Here is a 12,028-nt window from a genome sequence, read left to right on the forward strand (position 1 = left end):
GAAAAGAGAGAATATATAATTTTTTTTTTTTCTTTTGAGTTACCAGTGCTGGGGATTGAACTGGGATTTTTAGGTGGGAAGCAGGCATTCAACTGCTTGCACTATGTCTTCTCCTATAACTTTGACACACATTAAAAAAAAGCTTAAAAATTTAATTTAAAAAAAGATGCGAATATATGGAGAAAAGAAACTTTTGAAATGTAACGGCTGTGAGAAAAATTTTCCAAAATCTTAACCTTACTCTTCATGAATGAATTCAGACTGGAAAGAAGGCCTAGGAAAGTCAAATGTGGGAAAGCCGTTGCCAGAGTGCTCATCTTATTCAGCCTCAGAGCATTCACACTGGGAAAACCCCTATGAATGAAATGTCTAGAGGATGACTTTTAGGCAACTCTCTTCTACATCATTGGAGATATTGGATTTGTCAGAGATATGAGAGAGACACCTTTTGGTTGTATTGATTGTGGGAAGGCTTTCACTAATCACAAAGACTTACTCAGCATAAGAGAATTCATACTGTAGTGAAACTTTACAGATGTATTCTGTGTGGAAAGGCCTTTAATGGCTCATCCCTGACTGTATCAGAGAATTCACACAGGAGAAAAACTTTATGAATGTAGTATTTGTGAGAAAGTCATCAGCTATCATGGCTTACTTACTCTACACGAAAGAATTCCTATGGGAAAAAAACTCTATGAATGTTAGGAATGTGAGAAAGCTTTCTGGCAGAGCATACACCTTGCTCAATATCAAGTAATTCACAGTGGAGAGAAACCTGATGAATGTAAGGAATGAAAGCAGTAAGGCAGATCGTACATCTTTTTCAACAGCAGAAAGTACATACTAGTGAGTAGCCTTATAAATGTGTTGACAGTGGGAATACCTGTAGCTAGAGCTAATGCCTTATTCAGCATCAGAGACTTTACACTAGCAAAAGACTACATGAATGTCCTGAATGCAGGAAGGTTTTCAGACAGAGGGCATCTCTTATTAGTCATCAAAGATGTCATACTGGCAAGAAACCTTATGAATGTAATATTTTGCAAAATGCTTTTAACCACCATAAACCTCTTACTCTGTATGAGAGAATTCATACAGGAGAGAAACCTTAAGAGTATAAAAAATATAGCAAAACCTTCAGCCAGATTGGATATTTCATGCTATATAAAAGAATTTATAAATGGAGAAACTGCCTATGAATGCAAATAATGTGGAATAGCTTTCAGGCAGTTAGTACATTTTGTTCATTATCAGCAAATTCATACTGGAGAGGCATCCTCAATTATTGCCTTGTCCTCATGCATACATAACCAACTCCTTTATACTCCTTCCCTGTATATGTCTGGAAACCAAGCATTTTTTTCCTAAAACATGGCTCATTATTCTAGTCCCAAGACACTATCATTTCCTTCAGATTTCTGTAAGTAGTGAAACCAATCCTTTCTCTTTCTCTTCTCAAAAGCATTTTTAACATAGTAGCCATCTGAATCTTTGAAAAATAAAAATATATTCACATTGCTTTCCCCTTAAAAATATAGAGATAGATAGAAAATACTGGCAAAACTTAAAGAAGAAATTAAGAAATCCACAATCATAATGTAAGATTTTAACATACCTCCTTTAATAGCTGATAAAAAATATAGAAAAAAATGGACAAGCTTCAAGATAAAAATAAATACAAACATATCCACTGCATATTTATTAATCACCTGGAAACAAATTCAAAGCAATAATTAAAGATATATTCTTCTTACTAATGTATCAAAAACATTAAATATTTGTAACAAATTCAATGAAAGATCTGCAATAGAACTAGAAAAAATATAGCTAGAATTTAAAATTTGAACAGAGGAATATATGACTGGGCATTGAAGGAGTCAATATTTTACAAATGTTAACTTGTCCCAAATTAATCTATAAATTCAATGCAATCCCAATCAAAATTCCAGCAGGATTATTTCTTTTTGAAATTGAGTAATTATAAATTCACATTTAATTGCAAAATATCAGGAATAAAAAGCCAATCTTGAATAAGAATAACAAAATTGAGTAATTATATTGTCAGATACTCACACTTATATAGAAGTATAATAATTAATTTAGTGTAAATTCTCTCTAAATGTAGACAAACTTACTGTTGGAGCTTAATAAAGAGATGATATTGCAAAGATGATATTGCAGACAAAGCATTTTTGAGGATTTAATTTTAAATAAAATGTGCTGGGTTCATTTTATTAGAAAAATTACCTTCATTTCCTACTTAATATCACACACAAAAATGAATTTCAAATGTACTGCTGATCTAAGTGTAAAATATAATAAAATGTTTAGAAGAAATCTGGAGAAAAACTGTACTACAATGAAGTTAGCAAAGATTTATTAAGCAGGTATAAAATGCACAACACTCCCCCTGCCATAAAAAGGGTAAACTGGGCTATATCGAAGTTAAGAACATGTGTTAATCAAAATAGATGTTTAAGAAAGTGAAACGAAAGCCTGACCACAGATTAGAAGATATTTTCAAGACATTTATCTGGCAGATTATTTAAACAGCTTCCACAAATTGAAAAATCAATTAAAAAGGCAGATAATAAATAGTAGACTGCATAGAACCCTTAGGAACCACTTCATAAAATGGATATGAAATTGGAAAATTAGCATATAAAAAGGTGCTCCTTAGTTGTTAAATGAATGACTGATTGAGCAAATTATTGTACTTCACTACAATGAAATGTCATGCCACAGTGAAAACAAATGGAAAATGTTATATACTGATGTGGAACCATATTTATAGTATAGTTTAAACTATGTTACTATTATTGATTTTTAAAAAGAAAATAAACAAAGGAGTACATATCCATACTTGCCCAGTTCTGCATAGATGAGAATTATCTCCAGAAATAAATACAGGAAAGTGCTATTGAAATTATTTTTATCTGGGAAGGGAAAATTGATAGACTGCAATGATCATTTATTGACAAATTAACTAGAAAGTAGATTGAATATGCTCAGTAGTATAAAATAGCCTAATTTGGGAGGCAATACCCAATTAGAAACTGCAAAAGACAAAGTGAATGTACTATTTAAATAATTAAAATGTATACAATAGGGGAGCCAGTGTAGCTCTGTGGTTGAGCGCCAGCTTCCCACATACCAGGTCCCTGGCTCAATCCCTGGCCCCAGGCCCCGCTCCTCTCCTCCAAAAATTATACAACAAAGGAAAAATCTTTGAACACTTGCAATCACCTGTAACTTTTCCATTAATATTTCACTGTCATAGTAAGAGGATAGAAATCCTTGAAAACACGTGAGGAGTAAATTAAAATGAGCCTTTTATTATGCTTTATGAAACCTTGTTCAAATTATCTTGGAAACAAAAATTAGAGGAAATGCAGTAAATGTGTTGTCAGTATGATTTGATTCTATTTTCCATAGAAAAAGCCTTAGATCTAGAGATAAACATATCTAATAAAATGAGTATTTCTGAAATTCAAATGACTTAAATTGAATCCATGCTGTGCCATATCATTCAGTTATAAAGAATCTTTGAATCCTTTCTAGATCCCATTTAACAAAACAAGACAAAAACTCTGTAAAATGTCACAGTTGTTTCAAAATACACCTGAGTCCCCTCTAAAGATTCACATGTATGCTTGCAAAAATTCTTTGAGTAAAATAATTTAATTTTATCCCAAAATAAACAAGGAAAAGGAAAATAAATGAATTTTCAAAGATGTATAACAAATGCTATTAGTATCATTCTTAAAACAGTTGTTATTCTGATAAATAAATTTTCTCAAATATTACTGATAATTTCTAAACGGAAATATTACATTATGAATGTGGGTGTAAGGAAGTTTTTGAAATTTATTTTGTTTAAAAAAACCTTTTGTTAAATACAGACTTTTTTTCTCTAACTTGAGGATAATGATTCTAAAATCATGAATCCAGAAATAGGATGGACAATTCTAGCCCATTGCCCTAGGCAAATTAAAGAATGTGTTTTTGCTACCTGCCACGGATGCAGAGCCAAACTTGCATTTTTGTCCCCTGTCTCTTCTTCCATTTTCAGTGCGAGTTCTTCATGGAGAGCTTGGGCGACAGCATACACAGCAGCATAGACGTTGTAACTCTGAAGTGACATTTTCATGTCCCAAACATGAAGAGGTCGAGACTCCAAGGTGCCATTTTGTTCACATTGTTCCAATTCCCTGACCCCATTTAGCTCCCGATATGGACAATCAAATATTATAGACCACATATCCTGAATAAATATATCATGAGGATATTTTGCAGGCTGAACACTTTGGAGAAAATCTTTAAAACCAGGAATCTCATCTACATGAACAGAGAATGATAAGCCTCCTCCAAAATATCTGTAACTCAGTCTTTGTTTAAAGGGTGATGTAGTTATATCCCAATCAAAAGTTGTGATCCAGACATTACCAAATGGAGGATAGCAAAAAATAGTATAGACAAATCTCAGAAGAGAGTATGTATCGCCAAATGCAACAATGACGTTTATAACTATGAATCTTTCTTTAAAAAGCAGCTGGTTAACTGTATTCTTAGCAGGAAACTCTGGAATCCTCTCTGTAAAGGCGACACAGAGTCCATTGTTGACCATTTCTTCTGTCATGTCCCTAAGGAAAGTTTCCCCTCTGAGGTCATCTGGAACCACGAGGCCAACCCAGACCCAACCAAAATGCAGCAGGAGTCGAATAATTCCCTCATACAGAGATGTAGTGCTCATGGGGAACTGGTAAAGGGACTGAAACTGGGGTCTATCCCTGAGACTGTGATCAAATGGACCATAACTGATCTATAGAGAAGACAAAATTATTACTTACATAACATCATCATGTTTCTTCATGAACCATTTAATTCATCCTATTTCTTACATGCACTATGAAGAAATGTATTAATAACAAAATGAATAAATAAATAACCTTACAAAGAAACAGCAATATCTACATATCATTCATTTCTTAATTTCATTACTTACAGGTCACGTACTTAATATTCACTGCTTACAGTACATATACTTCCTCCATGGAGTTATTGTAAATATATCCAATGATAACCACAAAAATTCTCCTTTCCTGATTGACTATGGTAACATGTATCTTCAAAGATTAACTGCCAGCCCAGAATTTCCCATACTGAGCAGTACCTGGTCTTGATTGTGGATATAATGAAATGTTATCTAATCTAGACTTTTCTTTTCCTTGAAGACACAAATAAATCACAAAATTAACATGTATTTTTTACCATTTAAAAATTCACTAGATAAAGATGTCTATATTCCCTTGGGTGTCCCAAGGCCTTTCTATTACAGTTAGCATTCAGTTACCTGACCTAAAGCAGGGTTGTTCAGGATAAAAGCTGATTATTTTTCTTATCACACCATATAAAATTGCCTTTTTCCAACAGTCTCCAGCTTCCATCATGTGGCTTCCTTTCTTCATAAAAAATGCCTCAATTGGGTTGTCTATACTTGCTCTTCCTATACATCTGTTGACATTCCCTCTTGAAACTACTCTATCAGGCTTTTATCACCCTCTCCCGTACAACTTTTTTTTAAAAAAACTAGGTCACTAAAACTTCTCTAAGTTGCTACATCAAATGACAAGGTATCAAAACTTGCCTTAGCTAAAATACCAGTGGTAAATAACAATGTCCTCCTTGAAACATATTCCTTAACTGGTTTCCAGGATTCTGCTCCAAAAACTAAATTTGAGGGTATGATTTTTATAAGCAGTCTCCTTTATTGATTCTTCCTCATCTCCTCAAATGCCAGAGTATAGACCAGGATCTTTTCTCTTTTACCACAAGTAAAAATTTCTGGAACTATCTATTGATAGTTGGTCTTAAGTACGTGGGGATTCATTAAACTAGACTTGATAGCTTAATAGTTATTGAAAAATTTCCAAAATAAATTAATTAATGAGCAATTCTTAAAATCAATTTTAAAAGATATGTATTTGAAACATATGTGACAGTAAAGCTTAATTTCCCTAACATAGTTTCAAATTTTGCCTTCGTTTATGGAGGAAGGGCTATGAGGATGATTTTAAAAATCAGTTAGAAAACAGTAAAAGTATGTACATGCCACTACATAAGCAAAGTATAAGATTACACAAAAGAAGATATTGTTGTGAATCAATACATAAAAGAAGAAATTTATGTGAATCATAATTTTAAGGAAATACAAAATAAATAACAAAAAACTATGTTAATAGTCCAATCCAACTGGCTAATAATAATATAAAAAATAGCTCCAGTTATAATATGGAAGAAATAAACACATTCACATGCACTACTGCTGACAGAGTAAACTGATTTAATTCTATATGACAATTTCGCAATTCCATTTTCAGCCTAACAAATATGAAAACAATTGGCCCAGAAATGTTACTACTAAGAAAATATATAAAGGAAGTTCTGAAGGATAAGTAGAAAGGAATTTTTTTTAACAAAACATGAACTGAAACAATTTCTGCAATACTGGAGAATTGAAAACTACATAACTGTTTGACTATAAGAAAGGAATGATATGTTGTGATTTAAAATGGTTTAAACCACAGTAATTGATCATGAGTGGAAAATGTACATAGTATTTCATATGGTGAAAAAAGTGAACAAAATTATAAACAGAATCCCCATTTCACCAATATATTTCTGATGTTCTCTAAAAATTGGGAGAAAAGACTGGATGTTAACACCAATAAATATTAATAGATATTCTCTCTGACTGCTAAGGTCAAACATTATCATTATCTTTATCCAGGTGCTTTTCTGTACTTTAAAAGTCTAGATAAAGGAAATTTTGTTATACAAAGATAATTTTCTATCATGCATAAGTTTTATGCTAGAGGAAAAAATATAATTAAACAACACTTTTAAGAAATCACATATCTTTTCCACAGCCTTAAAGTGAATTTTGTTTGGCACTCATTACTTTATTATTAAGTTTAACTTCAGAGATAGAATTCTTTATTTACCTGGGGAACATTGTAGAGACTGAGGATTCTGGAACTCTGGGTTGCTATTCCTGTTGAAACTCCTCCTATCACAGCCATCAGCTTGTCTCTTTTTTCAGTCCTACAGTTATAATTAGGAACTGGAAGAGTCATTCCTGAAAGCAAAGATATAGAACTCTCTGTGGCTTTCATCTCAATAAAGTCAACGTTGAAGAGGTAGAATCCCAAAGACATATTGAATAATATATTAGGATCCTTGTTGATATTTTCAATAACAAACACGATGGCCAGGAGATGTTGGTAATGCTTAGTAAGATCCCTAGAATACAAATGAGAAAAGATAGTTTTTTCGGATATTGGTTTCATCCAAGGGAAGCTCATGATAATCTATAAAAAAGAGAAATTAAGAGATATCCTATGTTGAGTATTGTTGGGAAATTTGGTGCCTGAAAAATCATGTTGGTCTAGTTTTGACTTTTCAATGTACAGCTTAAGTGTGATAGACTGATCCAGGAATCAGGGAAAGTAAAAATGCCTCCTTAACATTCAGAGTATTGAGTATTTTTGCTCTAGATGCAGGATATAATTCAGGAAAATATTCAGAGGAAATATTTTGCCATATTCAAACATGTATAAATGTAAAAGATCTCAACGAAAAATCCAAAATCTTATCACAAAGAAAAAAACATCCTCAAGTTTGGTTTTTAAAAATACCTTTTCCCCTTATGTTTCTTTCCTTTATGCATGCGAATGCCTTAGGTGAAATCACACTTACGCATGAACATAACTCTCTATACTGAACATATCTTTAAAGCCAAAGCGGCTTCTGTCGTCACCAGCTGTCACTTTTAAAGAAAAAAGCCCTCCAAGAATGAAATCCCCTTCTTGATAGTAGCCAGAAGAAACATGTACATTTACTGAGTGCATAGGATTATGTTCCTGGGATACAGAGAAGAGAACAAATAGAAGAGAAGAAACAACAGATAGTTTCATATTAACATTGATAAATATTAAGATATTGATAAAATCTCAGAAATACATTCTATTGGGAATTCTTGAAGTAAATGACACAATCCTTAGAGTACTTGTTCAGACTGGGGCTCTGAAAAAATGTCCTTCCAATTAGTATGGGGAAAGTTTATAAAGCATTTGATAGTCTTGCAGCAAAAGTGCTGGTACATAAACATTCCTTTGTTTACATGCCAGTGTTTGTTCTGCACCTACTCAACCTTCAATTCATTGCCCATCACTCAGAGTTAGTACGGATCTCCAGGGGGTGGCTAATCTCCAGTTTTGCACCTGGCGTCTTGATTCTAATAAGAAAAACACTAAATTGAAAACAAATTTTGAATCTTATAAAACTCTTTGGGATTTTACAGTCTCAAGAGATGCTCTTATTTGAAGTCCCAGACTGCTGTACTGGAATTGTCTTTCCATGGGTCATGAGCTTTGTCTGGACAGTGTTTTCATTATCACAAATGTTTACTGAGGCAGGAAGTCACAGAGATCAGGTAGCAGGTAACAAATGTATAGTTGAGTAAAGATGTTCCCCATTTTCTTTTCTATTCTTTCATTTTTTTAAATTAGAGAAGTTGTGACCTTACCCAGTAATCATGCATAATGTGCCAAAATCCCATACAACTCCCCTCCACCAACACCTTACATTGTTGTGGAACATTTGTTATATTATGAAAGAACATCATCAGAATATGACCACTAGCTATGGTCCATAGAGCATGTTTGGTATTTTTTCCATACCCTCTATAATTAACACTATGTAACAGTATTTTAAATTTGTTACACTTTATAAAAGAACACTCTCATATTTGTACTGTTAACCACAGATACTTTTCCACCACATAGTTCACTGTTATATACCACTTCTGGCATGCTCCATCTGTCGAAAGTGTTCATACAGTGGCTCTTACTATTTTATTTTTCTTTATTTTTAAAGAAGCTGAGCTTAACATGAAAAATATAGAGGATTAAAATATACCCCCCCCCTCCCCTCCCATAATTTTCCCCATTTGCAAAATCTTTCATTAGTGTGGTATATTTGTTACAATTAATGAACATATATTGAAGCATTGCTATTAAGCATGGTCTATAGTTTACATTATGGGTTACACTTTCCACTTATTCTATATTCTTTTACTTGTATGCATTCAAGGGAATAATAGAATATGTGGAATCAAGTGCCAAAGCAGACCCTTAACATAAGACAAAATGAAATAATACGCTAGAGTAGAAAGAGAAGCTAAACAACTGAATAAGCCCATCAAGATAAATAGATGCCTAGACACCAGCAAAAAATTACAAGCCAAACTAAGAAACAGGGAACAAACTAAAAAGAGGAAGAGATGCAGAATATGGAACAACTAGTCAAGGGTATACAAACAAATAACATGAATCAACTTAATGAAGTGAAGGAAAAGATACAAGATTTTAAGAAGACACTATCCATGTGGTGCAGTAGTGCTCCAAAATGTATTCACCAAAGACAATGAATGTGCCATGATGATGAAAGTGGTTGTTGATGTGGGAGGAGTAGGGTGAAGGGGGTGGAGGGTACATGGGGACCTTATATTTTTTGAATGTAACATTTAAAAAAAAATAAAGGAATAAAAGAGAAGACACTGGGGGATCATACAGAAGAAATTCTAAACATATATAAAAAGATAACAGATCTGATGGTGATAAATGGCACAATGCAAGAAATTAAAAATATTCTGGAAGCACATAATAGCAGATCTGAACAGGCAGAGAAAAGAATTAGTGACTTTGAAGATAGAACACCTGAATTTGCACAGAGTGTACAACAAAACATAAAAAGATAGAAACATTTCATCAGGGTCTCAGGGAAATGAATGGCAATGCAGAACACACAAACCTACATATTATAGGCATCCCAGAAGGAGAAAAGAAGGGCAAGGGGGCAGAAAGAGTGTTGGAGAAAATAATGGTTGAAAATTTCACAACTCTTTTGAGAACACAGATATACAAATCCAGAAAGTGCAGCTCACTCCAAACAATATAAATCCTAACAGGCCTATCTGAGACATAAATTTACCAAATTGTCAAACACTCAAGACAAAGAGAGAATTCTGAAAGCATGACAGGAAAAGAAATTCATCACATATAAGGGAAGCTTGATAAGATTGCTGATTTCATGGAGGTGAGAAGGCAGTAGTATGACATAGTTAAGCAGCTAAAAAAAAAAAAAAAACCCTGCCACATGCCACACAAGAATTATGTAGACAGCAAAGCTGGCATTAAAAATGAGGGAGAATTCAAAATATTCACAGACAAACAAAAATTAAGAGAGTAAGTCAACAAGATACCTACCCTTCAAGAAATAGTAAAGAGAGTGCTGCAGGTTGAAAGGATTAAAGAAACAGAGACCTTGAATAATATGTTAGAGGACCTAGACCTAATAGACATATACGGTATATTGCTCCCCAATACATATATATATATATATATATATATATATATATATATATATATATATACACTTCTAGAGTACACATGGATCATTCTCCAGGTAAATCACATGCTAGATTTATAAAAATGACAAACCATAGCTAGACTAACAAAGAAAAGAAGGAGAGAAGATGCAAATAAAATAAAATAATGGGAGGGAATATCATCACTTATGACACAGAAATAAAGAATACCATAAGAGCATACTTTGGAAAAGTATATGCTAACAAGATGGATATCTTAGATGAAATAAACAAATTTCTAGAAATACACAAACAACCTATATTGGCTAAAGAAGAAATAGAAGACCTCAACAGATCAATCACAAGTAAAGTAACAATATTGAATTACTCTTAAAAAAACAAAAATAAGCCCAGGACAAGATGGGTGAATTCTACCAACTATTCCAGTAAAAACTAACACCACTCTTGCTTAAATTCTTCCTTCCAAAAACTAGAAGTGGAGGGAACATTACCTAACTCATTCAATGATGTAAACATTACACTAATACCAACACCATATAAAGAAACCACAAGAAGAGAAAACTACAGACTAACATCTCTAATGACTTGAGATGCTAAAATCCTCAAGAAAATACTTGCTAGTAATATTCAACAACACGTCGAATGAATTATACACCATGATCAAGTGGGTTTTATCCTTGGCATACAAGGATGGTTCAACATAAGAAAATCAATCAACGTAATACATCACATTAACAAATCAAAAGAAAATAATTGCATGATTATCTCTATTGACACAGAGAAAACATTTGACAAGATACAGCCTCTTTCATGGATAAAAACACTTCAAAAGATAAGGATTGTAGGAAACTTCCTCAACATGATAAAAGGTCTACTTGAAAACCACACAGCCAACATACTAAAGGGTGAAATGTTAAAGGCTTTCCTTCTAAAATCTGAAACAAGACAAGGATACCCACTGTCACTAATCTTATTTAACATAGTGTTAGAAGTACTAGCTTAAGCACGTAATCAAGAAAAAGAAATAAAAGACATCCAAATTGGAAAGGAAGAAGTAAAAATTTCACTGTTTGCAGATGACATGATGCTATACATAGAAAGCCCTGAAAAATCTACAATGAAGCTTCTAGAGCTGATAAACAAGTCGAGTAAAGTGATAGGATATAAGATCAACACCCCAGGGAGCAGAGCAATTTAGTGCCTGCTTCCCACATGGAAGGGCCCAGGGTTCAATCTCCAGCCCTGGTAGCTCAAAAAAAAGAATCAACATGCAAAAATCAATAGCGTCTCTCTACACTAAAAGTGAGCAGTCTGAGGAGCAAGTAAAGAAAAAGATTCCATTTACTATAGCAACTAAAGAATCAAATATCTAGGAAGAAACTTAAGTAAAGAGATAAATGACTTGTACAAAAAATGACAAAACATTGTTAAAGAAAAGCAAAGAAGATCTAAACAAATAGAAGAATATTCCATGTTCATGGATTGTAAGACTTGCCCATCCATATTGATTCAAAAATTTAATGCAATCCCAATAAACATTACTAAAGCAGTTTTTACTGAACTTGAAAAGCCTATTGT

At 33.1% G+C, this 12,028-nt stretch overlaps 1 protein-coding gene across 1 annotated transcript in view; it reads right to left on the bottom strand.

The window, feature by feature from the left end:
- Window positions 1-7,976, bottom strand: part of LOC101414076 (vomeronasal type-2 receptor 26-like) — a 40,167-nt gene extending 32,191 nt beyond the window's left edge. Inside the window, 3 exon segments of the mRNA XM_058282336.1 lie at window positions 4,013-4,822; window positions 7,005-7,302; window positions 7,759-7,976. Coding sequence (XP_058138319.1) covers window positions 4,013-4,822; window positions 7,005-7,302; window positions 7,759-7,976 — 1,326 coding nt within the window.
- Window positions 7,977-12,028: the final 4,052 nt, after the last annotated feature.

The sequence above is a fragment of the Dasypus novemcinctus genome, chromosome 20 (genome assembly GCF_030445035.2).
Source record: "Dasypus novemcinctus isolate mDasNov1 chromosome 20, mDasNov1.1.hap2, whole genome shotgun sequence".
NCBI classification, from domain to species: domain Eukaryota; kingdom Metazoa; phylum Chordata; class Mammalia; order Cingulata; family Dasypodidae; genus Dasypus; species Dasypus novemcinctus.